This window comes from Thalassophryne amazonica, chromosome 2 (genome assembly GCF_902500255.1).
Source record: "Thalassophryne amazonica chromosome 2, fThaAma1.1, whole genome shotgun sequence".
NCBI lineage: Eukaryota > Metazoa > Chordata > Actinopteri > Batrachoidiformes > Batrachoididae > Thalassophryne > Thalassophryne amazonica.
In genome coordinates this window covers 69,109,223-69,128,959 of record NC_047104.1, presented here as the reverse complement: position 1 = coordinate 69,128,959, position 19,737 = coordinate 69,109,223, and the positions used below count along the sequence as shown (strand labels likewise).

Sequence of the window (19,737 nt, the reverse complement as noted above, 5' to 3'; positions counted from 1 at the left end):
TGTATATATATATGTGTATATATATATGTGTATATATATGTGTATATATATATATATATGTATATATATATGTGTATATATATATATATATGTGTGTGTGTATATATGTATGTGTGTATATGTCACTTTATTGCAAAATGTAACTGGTAAAAGCTGTAAAAAAAAAAACATGACGACAATTTCACACACAAAACCTCAGTAAATCATGTCTGTAAGATGATATTTTCAGCTTATTGTAGTGTTTGCGCGAGTGGAATGAAAATATATATATTTTATTAATTTTTTTTCTTACAAGTTAATCTTTGCAGCACTAATAGTCAAAATCATGTAATTTATTCATTACAAGGAGTAAAAATGATTTAAAGTAATTCACAAGGATATGAGTTTTAAAATGTGTGAAGAACTGTGACCTCAGATGTTGATCCCCCCTCAAATGTTTTGATTGATAATGATGTCATGCTTTTTGTTTACAATCTGACATTGCTAACAGCAGGTTGATGCAAACACAGGGGAGTGGGCCTGTGGAGGTTATGAACAAACACTAAGCATATGCGGGAGATGCTGGTACTTGAGTTTGGCTGTTGACAGAGACGGGGCAGGTTAGACTCGTTGGGGTTGTTTTACCTCTTGTCTGACTATGACTGTTGGTCACGTTATGTGAAAACCTTTACCCGGGTGATGAGGTTTTATTCTACCTGTCTGCTCCCTCCCTTTCTGGGCAAATGCACAAACCTGTTAAACAGGCTGCAAAAAGCCATCAAATGTCAAACTCAACAGTACTTACTCAGTTCTTCAATTTAAATCTGCAGTGTTGTACACACCTGATCCTGTCAGATCTCCGGAGTGAAGCTGATTCGGTCTTGATTAGTACTTGGCTGACAGACCACTTGGGAACACCAGAAACTGCACAGGTTTCGTGTGTGTGTGTGTGTGTTTTGGCGGGATTACAAGATGTGTACATTGCAGCCCACCTTCCCACCTCAAGGCGCGTTACTGTTTAGATATAGCATCCTGTGCAACAAAAAATGTTTCAGCATAATTATTTATTTAGTTATTTTCTCCTTTTGGACTGAAGGTCCTAAAGCAGGGGTAGGCAACCTGTTCCAGAAAGAGCCATGAGGGTGCAGGTTTTCTTTGCAGCCACTGACTCCACCAGGTGATTTTACTGATTAATATCACTTTGAGCAGATGGAATCAGTTAATCAGTGAAATCACCTGGTGGAGTCAGTGGCTGCAAAGAAAACCTGCACCCTCATGGCTCTTTCTGGAACAGGTTGCCTACCCCTGTCCTAAAGGGTACGTGGTGGCCAAGTGGTTAGTGTGCTTGTTTTGAGAGCAGAAGGTTCCCGGTTGAAGACCACTCCTGCCCATTGTCCATGTAATCTGGAGTTGCGTCAGGAAGGGCATGTGGTGTAAATCTTGTGCCAAATCAACATGTAGATCCATGTTGGCTCTGCTGTGGCAACCTCAGTTGTGGGGGTGGGGGAAATAGGGAGAAGCCAAAATAACTTAATTTAATAATTAATTTTTCTGTACTTTTGCTTAAAGATTATTTGGGAGGCTGCCTACAGACAGAAAAAAATGTAATTTACCTTGGATCATTCAAATTTAGTAGAAACAATCCTTGGGGGGGACTGTCTAGTCATGTTAAGTTGGACTTTCTCATTGAGTCCATGTCGCCCCCACAAGGGTAAACAGTTTCAAGTGAATCCATACAAATAACCTCTTAAATCATTCAAAAGACAGTTGAAAGCAAAACAAGGCTGTTTAAGGAGAAACGAGGCGATAATCAGTGAATCGCTACTGACCCTCTGAAATGGCGTAGGTGCAGCAGCACATCAGATTCAGACGTGTTGCTGTGGTGCTCTGATCAGTCTGCCATCTTTTATTATGAAATAATGCTAAATTTATGTGGAAATGATTGTTGTACAAAAGCGTCAGATATCTGTCGCTGAGATAGATGTTGACTGGAGTGAAGTTTTAAGCAGACACGAGGTGATAATCTGTGAATCACTGCTGACGCTGAGAAATGACTATGCTGACACACCAAAATGACACATGCGTAGTGAAGGCAGGGCGGACCGATTTTTAGGGTGGATTGTTTGGTCGGCGACACCGGCGCATGTCTTGAGATCACGGGGCAGACCTGGTTTGTGTTCCTAAGGTTAGGAAGAAATCTGCAAGAGGTCAGGGATGTTTAGCAGGAGTAGCTGGAGACAAATGCGGGACTCGACACAGTAGCTCAGGTTCAAAGAGACATTTACTGAATTAATCAGTGGGGTCTGGTACACAGAGAGGCAGTCCATAAACAGCAAACAGCTCAAAATCTTCAGGCGAGTAGCGTGGTCAAGAAAAACAGGCAGGTGGTCAAAACACATGTGGCAGCAGGACTTGAACAATACAAAGGAATGGAGCTAGAAGCGGTGGCACAAGGCGCAACGATCAGGCAAATTATCAGTGCAGCCGCTGAAGCTTAAATACACCAAGTAGTGAGCTACAGATTGGGAACACATGTGGAAAGAACCAGAATAGGGTGTGGCCTAGACAGAGTGTGATGCCCCCCACCAAGCACCAAGTGAGACAGACAAGAGAAATGGGGACAGAGAAGCCCAAACAGGAAACACCCAGCAAGAGAAGTCACAAATACAGCACAAACTAACATCCCCCCCAAATCAGACCATTCTAACAATGCAGGAACTACACAGAAAACAAACAGAACCCCAACCTAGGCATGGCCGAAAATCAGATGACTGACAGTACCCCCCACCTAACGGCTGGCACCCAACGGCCCAGGAGAGTCAGGATGCCTAGCGTGGAAGTCCGAAATCAGGTCCGGGTCCAGGATAAAGGAGGCGGGGACCCAGCAACGCTCCTCCGGCCCGTACCCATCCCAGTCCACCAGATACTGCGCCCCCCTCCCATGCTGCCGAGACCCCAAGAGGCGCCGCACCGAAAAGGCCAGCCCACCATCCACGAACTGGCCGGCAGGCGGGGGAACGGCCGGAGGGCACAAAGGACTGGCACGGGCAGGCTTCACCTGGCTGACGTGGAAGGTGGGGTGTATCCTCATGGACCTGGGCAGCCAATGGCGAACAGAAACGGGGTTAATAACTTTTGCAATGGGAAATGGACCCACAAACCTGGGAGCAAGCTTCCATGGTAGACCCGGGAGGGCAAGATGGCGGATGGAGAGCCACACCTGTTGTCCAGGTGTCTAGACAGGCTCCTGTGACCTCTTCTTGCCCGCGGCGGCCTTGTAGGCCGCTGATGATCATAGTAAGGCCCGACAGGCCCGCTCCCAGGTCCGTCGGCAGCGGAGGATGAGTGACAGAGCCGAGGGCACACGAGAAGTCAGGTCTGTGGAGGAGAACAGAGTACGCTTAAATCCATGTGACACATGAAATGGGGAGTAGCCAGTGGATGCAGACAGCATAGAGTTGTGGGTGAGTTCTACCCATACTAATTGTGTAGACCAGGAGGACAGGTGTTGTGATGTGAGAATGCGAAGACCTTTTTTCATTTCCTGATTGATCCTCTCGGACTGTCCATTAGCCTGCGGCTGGTACCTGGAGGTGAGACTGGAGGAAACCCCCAGCAGTCGGCAGAATTTGCCCCAAAACTGAGAGAGAAATTGCGGACCCCGATCGGAAACAATGTCGTGGGGAAAACCATGTAGCCTAAAGACATGGTTCAATTGTGCTTCAGCGGTCTCTTTTGCGGTAGGTAATTTAGGTAGGGGTACAAAGTGCGCCATCTTAGACAGGCGGTCAACAACCATCAGTATTACGGTATTACCCTTGGGCGGGGGTTGGCCCATTACGAAGTCCACTGAGATGTGCGACCAAGGTCATGTAGGAACGGGTAGCAGGTGGAGCTTGCCAGTAGGTGGTCGGGTGGAGGATTTGCACATCGCGCAGGTAGGACATGCCCCAGTGTATTCAGTGACGTCGGAAAGTAATTGTGGCCACCAGAACTCTTTTCGAATGAGAGTAACCGTGTTATTGATACCCGGATGACAGGCGAAACGACTTGTGTGCCCAACATATGACCTCCCCCCGTAATGTATCTGGAACAAACAGCCTACCCGGAGGACAACCCTGAGGGACGGGAAGATCTTACGCTGCGGACCGGACCTTGGTCTCAATGTCCCAGATGAATGCAGAGAGAAAGCAGGATGTGGGTAGGATGGTATCTGGGTCTGATGTTTCTTCCGACGGGTCCTCCCGTCGGAAGAGAGCATTTGGCTTGCCGTTTTTAGACCCAGGCCTGTATGATAATACAAAATTGAAACAACTGAAAAAATTGACCACCGAATTTAGTCTTTTAGTGGAGCACAGGTATTCGAGGTTCTTATGATTGGTCCATACTAAAAATGGTACTTGTGCCCCTTCCAACCAGTGGCACCACTCCTCCAAGGCCACTTTGACCGCCAACAGTTCGCGATCGCCGATATGGTAATTGCATTCAGCCAGAGTTAATTTTCTTGATAAAAAGGCACAAGGATGTAACCTCTTATCTACCGGATCGATCTGGGACAAAACGGCTCGGATACCTACATCGGAAGCGTCCACTTTGACCACAAACTGTCTGGCGGGGTCAGGGAGGAGAAGCACGGGAGCCGTTGTGAAACATTTCTTTAGGACCTGAAAAGCTTTGTCACACTCCGGTGACCACTGAAAGGTCTGGAGGGATGAGATTAAATTATGCAAAGGAGCTGCCATGGAGCTAAAATTGCGAATGAACTTTCGGTAAAAATTGGCGGTTCTTTGGAGTAGCCCACTCCACGGCTGCCTTTTCTGGGTCCATCTGAATCTTCCCTGGGGAAATAACGAATCCTAAAAATGATATAGTAAATATATGAAACTCACATTTCTCAGCTTTGACAAATAACAGGTTGCGTAATAAAGTTTCAAGGACTAAACGCACGTCGGGAGTGAGCATCTACATCGGGGGAGTAAATTAGGATGTCATCTAAATACACAAACTTATTCAGGAAATCCCACAAAATGTCATTGACCTGATTTTGAAACATAGCAGGTGCATTGGTTAAGCCGTAGGGCATCACTAAATACTCATAATGACCGGTGGGAGTATTGAATGCAGTTTTCCATTCATCACCTTGTCTAATCCGCACTAAGTGGTACACATTGCGGAGATCGAGTTTAGTGAAGATTGTGGCGCCCTCTAGTAGCTCAAACACGGTAGCGATTAGTGGTAGGGGATAAAGGTTCTTAACGGTAACATCATTTAGTCCGTGACAGTCTATACAGGGCCGGAGTGACTTGTCTTTCTTTTCAACAAACCCCCCCGCCCCTGTGGGAGAGGACGACGGACGAATCAAGCCAGCCTCTAAAGATTTGCGGATGTGCCGGACTGCCAACTGGAACAGGTCCGAATCCATTGTCTCCATCATTGGCCTGATCGTTCTGTTAGGGATGTTTAGCAGGAATGGCTGGAGACAAATGCAGGACTCGACACAGTAGCTCAGGTTCAAAAAGTGGGGTCCAGTACACAGAGAAGCAGTCTTAAAACAGCAAACAGATCAAAATCATCAGGCGAGTAGCGTGGTCGAGAAAAACAGGCAGATGGTCAAAACACACGTGGCAGTAGGACTTGAACAATACAAAGGAATGGAGCTAGAAGCGGTGGCACAAGGCGCAACAATCAAGCAAATTATCAGTGCAGCCAGTGAAGCTTAAATACACCAAGTAGTGAGCTACAGATTGGGAACACCTGTGGAAAGAACTGGAACAGGATGTGGCCTAGACAGAGTGTGACACCCCCCCACCAAGCACCAAGTGAGACAGACAAGAGAAATGGGGACAGAGAAGCCCAAGCAGGAAACACTCAGCAAGAGAAGTCACAAATACAGCACAAACCAACATCCTAATAAATCAGACCATTGTAACAATGCAGGAACAACACAGAAAAAAACACAGAACCCCAACCTAGGCATGGCCGAAAACTGTATGACACAGTACATGACAGTTTCTTTTTGTGTACGAAACAATTTGTTGTTCCTAAGTTGCTATATTGTACAAATAAAACTATGATTATTATCATGATGGTGTCTGTGCTGGTATGCACAGTCAAAGCTTCCAGATATCACTTTCATGTTGAGTACATGTGCTCTCTGGGCTAAAGCCTTGGTGGATGAGTTTGCATCTGACCACTCTGTTACTTCTTTAACCCTTGTGACCTATTTAAACATAGGTCACTGTCAAAAATCCGTCATCACCATAACTTGTACACATGTACTACATTGTGTAATTGTGATTACATAAATATTTCATACTTTTCTGTATTAATGGAGATTTACACAATGTATGCCGCTTGTCTTGGAAGATGCAGCCCACCTGAAACAAACTTTGTAATTTTGAAGGTTAAAAGTGATCACACATTTTACTTATTTTATATTTATCAATAATTACCTGAGGCCAAAATATGGACATCGGGTATTGTGAAGGCCTTGCCTCCATCCGTCTGTCTGTTCTCAGCATATGTCCAGTCCTATTACTGCCAGGGTCTTCAAATTGACAGGGAACATTCTTGGGACACAGACCTTGGACAAGTTCAAAGATGGCTAACCTTGAACTATTTTAAGAGGTCAAAAGGTCACATTCTGTTTCCTGTTTTTAAGTTCATATGGCTGAGGGTATTTTAGCATTGTTACTTTATTATTATTATTATCGTTATAAGTTTTACGTATGCTCCATGTGTGTACTTCTTTTGCCAGTACCACATGAGATATAGCCCCTTCCCTGCATATGTAAATTATGACCTGTTTGTTTGTTTTTGTTTGTTTTTTCCTCTTTCTTTGTGGTTTATTATGTAGTTTCACCAGTCAGTGTCAGCGGAACTGAAATGCCTGGGCAGGAGCTCCTACACACTTTGTGTCAACAGTCCCCTTGTTATTCGACAGGCCCTCCATCCAGAAGCTTCCAAAAAGGTACTGGTTTCCCACTGTGGTTCTTGTGTCCTGCAATATGATTGTTAATATTATATTAAAAGCTGCTTGACATTTTTTTCTTGTATCCTGCAATACGACCGTAAATATTATATTAAAAGCTGCTTGACATAGCTACACTTTTGTTTTTACCCGAAGCCATCAAAATATGGTCATTGGGTATTGCGTAGGCTTTGCCTGCGTGCATGCGTGCATCCTGTCTGTGCTCAGCACAAGTCCAGTCCTATTACTGCCAGGGTCTTCAAATTCACAGAGAACATTCTTGGGACACAGACCTTGGACAAGTTCGAAGATGGCTAACCTTGACTTAATTTAAGAGGTGAAAAGGTCACATTCTGTTTCCAATTTTTATACTATGAATCATGCAGATCTGCTTTTTGGTGGTGGGAGTGGGGGGTTACAACCAGTCACAGTGGAGAGAGGCACCATGACATCACTGGCTGGTCTCTTTCAGCCTGCTAATTCAGCATGGCAGAATCCACTCCTAAACCGCTGCGTCTGTGTAAATCTAACGTCTTTCTCATATTACGTAAAAGCTAGTGAGAAATAAAAATTTCTAACCCTGAAAATGCTGTTTTTGTAACCTGATAACACCTCTGGAGTGATTTACAAGACATCTCGTGGACATCAGCGTGCACGCACATCACATGTGGTCAAAGGTAACTTCCGGTCTTTTCAAAAGCTTATGTACGTGCACACGCATGCCCTCCTGCAGATGCCGTTAAAGCGTACATGCTCCTGTGGCTGAGGGTATTTTAACATTGCGTTATATTTTGTAGTCTGTGGAAGGTCAGATGTTAAAACTGATTATTTTAGAGTACTGTAATCCTTTCTTTGCTATGTAGAGTAACTGTACAGAAAACACACTTAAGAGGTTTTTCTACCTGTATTTGTGCTGCATGTTGTGCATCCCACCTTTCACAGATGTTGTTGTTGTTGTTTTTATTGCATTAAAGTGTATGCTTATTTTGTCTATGCTGTCGCTTCTTGTGTCCTCATTGTAAGTCTCTGACATGAGCTGTGTGTCACCATCTACATTTTCTTTGATAATTTTGTCTTTTTAGTCTGTTTTTTTTTACCTTTTCTGGCATATCACATGTTGCACAGCCAATTCTTTATTCTGTTTCTTCTTTTGTAGAATTTTGTTTTAGCTGAATGTTTCTTTTCATTTGTGGACTTGAGGAAGCAGTTTCACACATGTTGTCCCAATGCGGGTCCAGTGCAGAAGCTCACACTCTCCACCATGTTGGAATGTATCCTTTGTCTGTACATGTTGTCATATGCTAAAGTTATGCTAGTCACATGTCAAGTATCTATTGACTATTCACCTTATACAGCCCCGCCCACTTTTACAACAAAGGCATTTCTGTTTTGTCTTAGGACTTCCAGTGAGCGGTGTTTTCAATATAGAACAATGGAAGATATTACATGGTTAGAAACAAAAACCTTGTTGAAAAGCTCAAAGGGATCAACTCTGGCTCACCCACGGGTCATAACGGAGTGGGAAGATGCCATGAAAAGTGGCCCTCAATTATTTTTAACTACTTTGTGTTGTCACTCGCCGTGGATGGTTTGGCTATGAGGAACTATGAGCTCCGTGTCACACAGCAGCACGAAGCTCGTATAAAAGCACAATCAAGTTAAAATACTACTCGACAAGTAGTACCACCGTAATGCCAAGATTGCGTAACGTTAATATACGTATGGTGTTATTTCATGCAGTGCTTGGTTGTATCATATGCCATAAAATGAGTAAATTAGATAGCAGCTAATGCTACAAACACAGCTTACCTGTTTATCTCGCTAGCATCTGCCACGGCTTCAATAGAGCATTGTAGTCCAACCATTTCTCTGGGTAAAGATCCAGTGGTATGGTTTTTTTCTCCATAAAATGAACAGGCATAGGGACATTTGGATGGATTTTTCAAATTCAGTGCATTCAGCCAGCACCGGAGATCCTCGTCTTTCAATGGAGGAGGGTACAAGTTAAATGCTGGTCCACACCAAATAATAATAATAATAATTTATTAATTTATATAGCGCCAAATCACGAGTAATCGCCTCAAGGCGCTTCACAAACATTTAAAAGCAGAGTAAAATTAAATAAGATTAAAACACAATAAAAAAAAATTTAACCATAAAAAGGTAAAAGAAATCAAATAAATAAAACGAATAAAAAAAAAGACACAATCATATAAAATATTAATGATAAAACAGGGAGAACAAATGTGTCTTCAGCCTAGCTTTAAAAGTCTCCACAGAGTCCGACTGTCGTATCGCAGGCAGATCATTCCACAGAGCTGGGGCGCGGTGATAAAAATCTCTGTAACCCGCTGACTTTTTCTTCACCCTCGGGACACACAGTAGTCCTGCACCCTGTAAACGCAGAGCCCTAGCCGGCACATAGGACTCAACCAGGCCTGCCAGATAGGAGGGTGCCAGTCTGTGAACAGTTTTATAGGCCAATAGTAATACTTTAAAATCCAGTCTCAAAGAGACCGGAAACCAGTGAAGGGATGCTAGAACCGGCGTAATATGATCAAACCTTCTGCTTCGTGTCAGAAGTCTGGCAGCAGCATTTTGAACCAGTTGAAGACCCCTGATGCTGGACTGTGGTAAACCAGAAAACAAAGCATTACAATAGCCCAATCTACAAGAAACAAAAGCATGAATCGGAGTCTCAGCATCAGCCATAGACAGGATGGGATGAATCTTTGCTATATTTCTTAGATGAAAGAAAGCAGTCCTTGTAATGTCCCTAATGTGGAGGTCAAAGGACAACATAGGATCAAAAATTACCCCAGGGTTCCTCACTTTGTCAGTATGATGTATAACACATGAACCTAGGCTAAGCGCTAGCTGTTCAAATTGATGTCGATGTCTTGCTGGACCAAGAACCATCATTTCAGTCTTATCAGAGTTCAAAAGTAGAAAGTTGTTAGACATCCAACTTCTCACTGCTGCGATTTTATGTGGACAGGATTTCCAGCAGCTATCGGCATATACAACTGAGTGTCATCAGCATAGCAATGAAAAGCAACCCCAAAACGCCGCAAAATGTTCCCAAGGGGGGCCATATACAGAGAAAAAAGCAGGGGACCCAGAATGGATCCCTGCGGAACCCCGAACTTCATGCCCCTAAAATCAGAGGTAGTGTCGTTGCAGAAAACACAGTGGGAACGACCAGACAGATAAGACGTCAACCACGCAAGAGCAGTTCCAGTAATCCCGAAACAGTTTTCTAGCCTATCAAGTAGAATATGATGATCAACGGTGTTAAACGCAGCACTGAGATCCAGCAACATCAATACTGTAGTAGTATCCGAGTCCATTGCTTGCAGAAGATCATTAACTACTTTAATATGTGCTGTTTCTGTGGAGTGATGTTTCCTAAAAGCAGACTGCAGTGGCTCAAAAAGGTCATTCTCAGTAAGATAGTCCACAAGCTGCCGTGAAACCATCTTTTCCATAATTTTAGAGGAGACTGATAGATTTGATATCGGCCTATAATTTTTCAATACACCAGGATCAAGATTAGATTTCTTGAGTAGTGGTTTAACCACTGCAGATTTAAAACAATTTGGAACAGATCCAGAGTTTAGAGAAAGATTAACAATTTCCAGCACATTCATCCCAAGAATGGGCCAAAGATCCTTGAACAGTTTTGTTGGTATAGGATCAAATAAACAAGTTGTGCTTTTAGTAGACATCACGAGTTTCGTCAGCACACCTAGTGAGATATTATCAAATTCCGTGAATCTGGGTAGCACCTCAGTGGTAGTCCCCAGCTCAGTAGCTGGATACAATGACTGGACCAAAGTATGCTGAGATGTGCTCAACCTATCTTCTATTTTCTTTTCAAAATAGTCCAGAAAGTCCTGTGCTGAAAAAGGAGAACGACCAACAGGTGGCTGTCCATGAATAAGAAATGCCACCGTATCAAACAAAAACTTTGAATTATGCTTGTTTTTGTTTATCAATTCAGAGTAATAGGCCTGCTTCATAGCCAATAAAAGCATGTTTATAATCTAAAATAGCTTCACGCCACGCAAGGTGGAACACCTCTAGTTTGGAACTACGCCATTTCCGTTACAACCCTCTAGCCTTCTGCCTAAGGTCACGCAAATAACTGTTGAACCAAGATGTCTGTGCCTTGGGAAGGCATGGCCTTAATAGAGGAGGCGCAATCTTATCAAGTGTGGTTTTTAGCACTAAATTCAGGCTATCCGCAAGACTGTCTACTGACTGAAAATTCATCAAGCTTGAAGTTAAGATTTCTGGTAGTCTCGCTTCGAGTTCAGTCAAAGTTGAAGGTTTAATACGTCGGCGCAATGATAGGCAAGGTTGTTGCTCCACTAAACGCGGCAGCGTAATTGTAAACCTAATAAGCGAGTGGTCAGAGGCCGCTGATGCAAGAGGCAGGATGTCGATATCTGTGACAGCAAGGCCATGTGCAAGAACCAAATCCATAGTATTACCACTGATATGCGTTGAACCATGAATGAACTGCTGAAATCCTAATGCATCCACGATTTCCATAAATGATTTACCAAGGGGATCAGAGGGCTTATTTATGTGAATGTTAAAGTCACAAATAATCAAAATGTTGTCTGCACTAGTTGAAAGACTAGAAATGAACGCGCCAAATTCATCTAAAAAATCAGAGTATGGGCCAGGAGGCCTATAGACAGTGACAATATAACATAGCTGATTTCCAGTTTTATGACCTTGACAGTACTTAGCATCATGGGCATAACGGAGAATCAGATGCTCAAATGAATTATATTTATGACCCCCAACAGTTAATAAAGTAAACCTGGATTTATAAATAAAAGCAACACCCCTGCCTTTCCTCACATCACGTGAAACATGACTAAAAGTGTACACCGGTGGGCAGGCCTCCTTCAGAGGAAGGACAGCTGTGGATTTAAGCCAGGTTTCACATAATCCAATCATATCCAGGCGATGATCCACAATTAAGTCATTCACCAGCAGTGACTTCAGAGACAATGATCTGATGTTAATGAGACCCAAACTAAGGATCTTGGTGGGATCAGCAGATTTTGATGAAGTCATGCGGAAGTTCAGCTCCTCAGCAGCCAGTGACGCAGCGTGTTTCAGCGGCCGGAGGAGCTCAGGTGAAACACCGCGTCTGTGAGCCCGCAGACAACAGCACCGGCGTAAAAACTCTGCAGCCCGGCGAGAGGCAGCAGCAGGAAGCTGCGGCAAAAATCGGGCACAGCTTTAGCAGAGCCGGTCTGGTCATCGGAGAGGACAGTCCAGGAACAACAGGACGAATCCAGCAACCTCTCGTGCGCAGCGCGCGCTCCCACGCCCAAAAATATCGTCCATCCCAGAGGAGGCGAGGATCAGACCCTCTAGTGAAGGCTGCCAGGTAGAACTTAAATGTCACCAACGCACCGCTCCACTTTCCGCGCCTTCTAAAGCGCCTCCTCCGGAGAGGAGCGCAAGGAAAACGGAGCAGGTGCAGCGGTACCTCTGCGAGCACAGGTGGTAGAGCAGGGCGGGGCCCGCCCGGACCCAGACGACAGCAGCGGCTCATAAAGAGCATTAATGTCCAAGAGAGACTGACGATTATACACAAGCAAGGCAGAGATGTCCCGGCAGAACACACAGAGCAAAAACACAGCTACAAATAACAAAAAACTCGACGAGCGGTAGAGACAGGGTGCCATCTTGCCACCCATTCAGCACTCAGATTTCTCCTTTCCATGTTCAAAACATTGTTCTGAAAGCGATAGTTTCCTCTTCTTCCAGTTGTTGTGGCACCCAAAAACTGAACAATTAATGTTGCTCATGTTCGGACACTTCTAGCGTACTGTGTTCCCATGTAGCTAATCATCGATGCAGTGACAAACCGGAAGTTGCTTGACAAAATGGAGCCGCCCTCCCTGACTTCCTGAATAAGGTGAATAGCTTTTAAGATAATGTGACTGGACTCTCTTGTGCACCTCTTTGATGCTTGTTCCAAAGTTGATGCCCGACCCCCTCCCCCCACCCCCCAAATTCATGTCATTTTAATTCTGAAAGATGAAATCAAACAGGCAACCAAAATGGGCATGGCCTTTAACTGCCAGTACAGGTGTTGGTCTTCCTGCTGTATCTGAACAGGTGATGGGTGTGAAGGAAGTCACAACCATGGTGCAGCTGGTACTCTGTATCTTGGCTGAGCCCTACAGTGAGTATTTGCCTCTCTTTGTAATAAGAGGAACCAAAAGTGACTTTGAACTATGTTCAATTTGGGGAGGTAATGGTTTTTGGAGTGAACTTGTAAGCAGAGGATTATTGGTTTCATTTCCAGTCAGATAAATCTGACTTTGGAAGGTGGAGGAACAGTACTTCTCCTACCCTCATTACCGCCACTGTGGTCTCCTTCAACAACGTGTTTAATCCCCAACTATTCTAAAGATGTTGATTGTGGCTGCACTCTATAGATTAAGCTCAGTTCATTTATTTGGCGTGAAATCATAACAAAAGTCACCCCAAAGTGCTATACATGAGTAAGCTTTAAACCTTACCCAGTCCTTGAGCAAGCAGAGTTGCAACAGCGGTAAGGTGAATTCCTTCTGGTGTCTTTTAAATTTGTTTTAATAAGAAGAAACATCAAGCAGACCAGTTTCAGTGAGGTGACCATCCGAATATCTGTTGCAGGCACGGTTGTTTTCACAGCAGATATTTAGTTGTCTTGATGTGTTAAATAGCCCATGGTAGATATACTTGTCCACTTTCTCCTCTACTGTTATGTCAGTGGTAAGATCAATCAATCAATCAATCAATTTTTTTATATAGCGCCAAATCACAACAAACAGTTGCCCCAAGGTGCTTTATATTGTAAGGCAAGGCCATACAATAATTATGTAAAACCCCAACGGTCAAAACGACCCCCTGTGAGCAAGCACTTGGCTACAGTGGGAAGGAAAAACTCCCTTTTAACAGGAAGAAACCTCCAGCAGAACCAGGCTCAGGGAGGGGCAGTCTTCTGCTGGGACTGGTTGGGGCTGAGGGAGAGAACCAGGAAAAAGACATGCTGTGGAGGGGAGCAGAGATCGATCACTAATGATTAAATGCAGAGTGGTGCATACAGAGCAAAAAGAGAAAGAAACAGTGCATCATGGGAACCCCCCAGCAGTCTACGTCTATAGCAGCATAACTAAGGGATGGTTCAGGGTCACCTGATCCAGCCCTAACTATAAGCTTTAGCAAAAAGGAAAGTTTTAAGCCTAATCTTAAAAGTAGAGAGGGTGTCTGTCTCCCTGATCTGAATTGGGAGCTGGTTCCACAGGAGAGGAGCCTGAAAGCTGAAGGCTCTGCCTCCCATTCTACTCTTACAAACCCTAGGAACTACAAGTAAGCCTGCAGTCTGAGAGCGAAGCGCTCTATTGGGGTGATATGGTACTACGAGGTCCCTAAGATAAGATGGGACCTGATTATTCAAAACCTTATAAGTAAGAAGAAGAATTTTAAATTCTATTCTAGAATTAACAGGAAGCCAATGAAGAGAGGCCAATATGGGTGAGATATGCTCTCTCCTTCTAGTCCCTGTCAGTACTCTAGCTGCAGCATTTTGAATTAACTGAAGGCTTTTTAGGGAACTTTTAGGACAACCTGATAATAATGAATTACAATAGTCCAGCCTAGAGGAAATAAATGCATGAATTAGTTTTTCAGCATCACTCTGAGACAAGACCTTTCTGATTTTAGAGATATTGCATAAATGCAAAAAAGCAGTCCTACATATTTGTTTAATATGCGCTTTGACTGACATATCCTGATCAAAAATGACTCCAAGATTTCTCACAGTATTACTAGAGGTCAGGGTAATGCCATCCAGAGTAAGGATCTGGTTAGACACCATGTTTCTAAGATTTGTGGGGCCAAGTACAATAACTTCAGTTTTATCTGAGTTTAAAAGCAGGAAATTAGAGGTCATCCATGTCTTTATGTCTGTAAGACAATCCTGCAGTTTAGCTAATTGGTGTGTGTCCTCTGGCTTCATGGATAGATAAAGCTGGGTATCATCTGCGTAACAATGAAAATTTAAGCAATACCGTCTAATAATACTGTCTAAGGGAAGCATGTATAAAGTGAATATAATTGGTCCTAGCACAGAACCTTGTGGAACTCCATAATTAACTTTAGTCTGTGAAGAAGATTCCCCATTTACATGAACAAATTGTAATCTATTAGACAAATATGATTCAAACCACCGCAGCGCAGTGCCTTTAATACCTATGGCATGCTCTAATCTCTGTAATAAAATTTTATGGTCAACAGTATCAAAAGCAGCACTGAGGTCTAACAGAACAAGCACAGAGATGAGTCCACTGTCCGAGGCCATAAGAAGATCATTTGTAACCTTCACTAATGCTGTTTCTATACTATGATGAATTCTAAAACCTGACTGAAACTCTTCAAATAGACCATTCCTCTGGAGATGATCAGTTAGCTGTTTTACAACTACCCTTTCAAGAATTTTTGAGAGAACAGGAAGGTTGGAGATTGGCCTATAATTAGCTAAGATAGCTGGGTCAAGTGATGGCTTTTTAAGTAATGGTTTAATTACTGCCACCTTAAAAGCCTGTGGTACATAGCCAACTAACAAAGATAGATTGATCATATTTAAGATCGAAGCATTAAATAATGGTAGGGCTTCCTTGAGCAGCCTGGTAGGAATGGGGTCTAATAAACATGTTGATGGTTTGGATGAAGTAACTAATGAAAATAACTCAGACAGAACAATCGGAGAGAAAGAGTCTAACCAAATACCGGCATCACTGAAAGCAGCCAAAGATAACGATACGTCTTTGGGATGGTTATGAGTAATTTTTTCTCTAATAGTTAAAATTTTGTTAGCAAAGAAAGTCATGAAGTCATTACTAGTTAAAGTTAATGGAATACTCAGCTCAATAGAGCTCTGACTCTTTGTCAGCCTGGCTACAGTGCTGAAAAGAAACCTGGGGTTCTTATTTTCTTCAATTAGTGATGAGTAGAAAGATGTCCTAGCTTTACGGAGGGCTTTTTTATAGAGCAACAGACTCTTTTTCCAGGCTAAGTGAAGATCTTCTAAATTAGTGAGACACCATTTCCTCTCCAACTTACGGGTTATCTGCTTTAAGCTACGAGTTTGTGAGTTATACCATGGAGTCAGACACTTCTGATTTAAAGCTCTCTTTTTCAGAGGAGCTACAGCATCCAAAGTTGTCTTCAATGAGGATGTAAAACTATTGATGAGATACTCTATCTCCCTTACAGAGTTTAGGTAGCTACTCTGCACTGTGTTGGTATATGGCATTAGAGAACATAAAGAAGGAATCATATCCTTAAACCTAGTTACAGCGCTTTCTGAAAGACTTCTAGTGTAATGAAACTTATTCCCCACTGCTGGGTAGTCCATCAGAGTAAATGTAAATGTTATTAAGAAATGATCAGACAGAAGGGAGTTTTCAGGGAATACTGTTAAGTCTTCTATTTCCATACCATAAGTCAGAACAAGATCTAAGATATGATTAAAGTGGTGGGTGGACTCATTTACTTTTTGAGCAAAGCCAATAGAGTCTAATAATAGATTAAATGCAGTGTTGAGGCTGTCATTCTCAGCATCTGTGTGGATGTTAAAATCGCCCACTATAATTATCTGAGCTAAGCACTAAGTCAGACAAAAGGTCTGAAAATTCACAGAGAAACTCACAGTAACGACCAGGTGGACGATAGATAATAACAAATAAAACTGGTTTTTGGGACTTCCAATTTGGATGGACAAGACTAAGAGACAAGCTTTCAAATGAATTAAAGCTCTGTCTGGGTTTTTGATTAATTAATAAGCTGGAATGGAAGATTGCTGCTAATCCTCCGCCCCGGCCCGTGCTACGAGCATTCTGACAGTTAGTGTGACTCGGGGGTGTTGACTCATTTAAACTAACATATTCATCCTGCTGTAACCAGGTTTCTGTTAGGCAGAATAAATCAATATGTTGATCAATTATTATATCATTTACCAACAGGGACTTAGAAGAGAGAGACCTACTGTTTAATAGACCACATTTAACTGTTTTAGTCTGTGGTGCAGTTGAAGGTGCTATATTATTTTTTCTTTTTGAATTTTTATGCTTAAATAGATTTTTGCTGGTTATTGGTGTTCAAACATCTTGTTGTTATTAATAACTGTTTAATTCTGACATTGACAAAGTAATGTTTTGAATTGAGTTTGGACATACTCGCAAAAACAAAAGCACGGCAAGGAGTTGTCAAACGTACAGTGACAGAAATCCATCCATCCATTGTCGATACCCACTTACTCCAATTAAGGGTCACAGGGTGGGTGTGTGTGCGTGCGTGTGTGGGGGGGGGGCTATCCCAGCAGTCATAGGGCTTGAAGCAGGGTACATCCTGGACAGTACGGCAGTTTATCTCAGGGCCACATATAACCAAACATTCACACTCGCGCACACACACCTACAGACAATTTTAAAGTTTCCAGTTCATCTAACCTTTATGTCTTTGGATGTGGGAGGAATCCGGAGCACTTGGAGGGAACTCACACAAACACAGGGAGAACATGCAGACTGCACAAAGAAAGGCCACAGTTGAGAAGCGACCCTGTGACCTTGCCGTGAGGCAGCGGTGCTAACCACTAATCCATCGTGCTGCCTCGGTGACAGAAATGTTGCACTTAAACAACTATATACAGTAGTGTTCAGAATAATAGCAGTACTATGTGACTAAAAAGAATTAATCCAGGTTTTGAGTATATTTCTTATTGTTACATGGGAAACAAGGTAGCAGTAGATTCAGTAGATTCTCACAACTCCAACAAGACCAAGCATTCATGATATGCACACTCTTAAGGCTATGAAATTGGGCTATTAGTAAAAAAAAAAAAAAAAAAGTAGAAAAGGGGGTGTTCACAATAATAGTAGCATCTGCTGTTGACGCTACAAACTCAAAACTGTTATGTTCAAACTGCTTTTTTTTAGCAATCCTGTGAATCACTAAACTTGTATTTAGTTGTATACCCACAGTTTTTCATGATTTCTTCACATCTGCGAGGCATGAATTTTGTTGGTTTGGAACCAAGATTTTGCTCGTTTGCTAGTGTGCTTGAGGTCATTGTCTTGTTGAAACACCCATTTCAAGGGCATGTCCTCTTCAGCATAAAGCAACATGACCTCTTCAAGTATTTTGACATATCCAGACTGATCCACGATACCTGATATGCGATATATAGGCCCAACACCATAGTAGGAGAAACATGCCCATATCTTGATGCTTGCACCACCATGCTTCACTGTCTTCACTGTGAACTGTGGCTTGAATTCAGAGTTTGGGGGTCATCTCACAAACTGTCTGCAGCCCTTGGACCCCAAAAAGAACAATTTTACTCTCGTCAGTCCACAAAATATTCCTCCATTTCTCTTTAGGCCAGTTGATGTGTTCTTTGGCAAATTGTAACCTCTTCTGTACATCTTTTATTTAACAGAGGGACTTTGCGGGGGATTCTTGCAAATAAATTAGCTTCACACAGGCGTCTACTAACTGTCACAGCACTTACAGGTAACTCCAGACTGTCTTTGATCATCCTGGAGCTGATCAATGGGTGAGCCTTTGCCATTCTGGTTATTCTTCTATCCATTTTGATGGTTGTTTTCCATTTTCTTCCACGCGTCTTTTTTTTTTTTTTTGTCCATTTTAAATGATTGGAGATCATTGTAGATGAACAGCCTATACTTTTTTGCACCTGCGTATAAGTTTGCCCCTCTCCAATCAACGTTTTAATCAAACTACGCTGTTCTTCTGAACAATGTCTTGAACGTCCCCTTTTCCAAAGGCTTTCAAAGAGAAAAGCATGTTCAGCAGGTGCTGGCTTCATCCTTAAATAGGGGACACCTGATTCACACCTGTTTGTTCCACAAAATTGACAAACTCACTGACTGAATGCCACACTACTATTATTGTGAACACCCCCTTTTCTACTTTTTTTTTACTAATAGCCCAATTTCATAGCCTTAAGAGTGTGCATATCATGAATGCTTGGTCTTGTTGGATTTGTGAGAATCTACTGAATCTACTGGTACCTTGTTTCCCATGTAACAATAAGAAATATACTCAAAACCTAGATTAATCTTTTTAGTCACATAGCACTGCTATTATTCTGAACACTACTGTACATACAGAGTCCATTCATCACAAAGACCAATGGCTCAAAAGACAAACAAGACATGCAGACCACAGGCCCGGTAAAACAGACAGTTGGTGTGATTGCACTGATGCCAAATCAGTCATCAAATAAGACGTTCCCCAGTTTTCACCCCAAACCTGATACATGTCCACACGATGGTCCCTCTATCCTGCAGGCATGCCCCTGATATAAAACAGTTTTCATGTAGACCCCACACATCCTAGTCTTGGACGAGTCTTCCAGGAGGATGCGATTTATTGTGCTCAGAAATGAGAGGATCCTCGGCGAAGATGTTTTTCATAGATGGCAACCTTTTTTATCTTATTTTATGGAACTACAGGTGTTACCTAAAAATAATGTGGCTGGTCTGACTGAGCTGTGGGGTGAGGCTGTTCGTGTGGGATTTTTTTTGGCCCAGTTTTTACTTATGCTACTTTACTTTAGTTTTTGATCTTTTTCTCCCTTTTTTCCACCATACAGATGGTGTGTGTGTGTGTGTGTCTTTCCTTCCTTTCTATATACTTAAAATGGAAAGTAGTTTTTTCATATTTTGTCAAATTGTTGTTCTCTCAAT

The 19,737-nt window shown here is 42.7% G+C and overlaps 1 protein-coding gene across 5 annotated transcripts in view; it reads left to right on the top strand.

Moving 5' to 3' along the window:
* Nucleotides 1-19,737, top strand: part of esrp2 (epithelial splicing regulatory protein 2) — a 75,158-nt gene that overhangs the window by 24,837 nt on the left and 30,584 nt on the right. For all 5 annotated transcript variants that reach the window (XR_004565058.1, XM_034187291.1, XM_034187283.1 and 2 more), the window contains 3 exons: nucleotides 6,836-6,949; nucleotides 8,106-8,220; nucleotides 13,071-13,166. Coding sequence is in view for 4 of the 5 variants with exons in the window: in XM_034187291.1 (XP_034043182.1) it covers nucleotides 6,836-6,949; nucleotides 8,106-8,220; nucleotides 13,071-13,166 (325 nt within the window). In the remaining variant the exon portion in view is untranslated. The remainder of the gene's footprint in view (nucleotides 1-6,835; nucleotides 6,950-8,105; nucleotides 8,221-13,070; nucleotides 13,167-19,737) is intronic.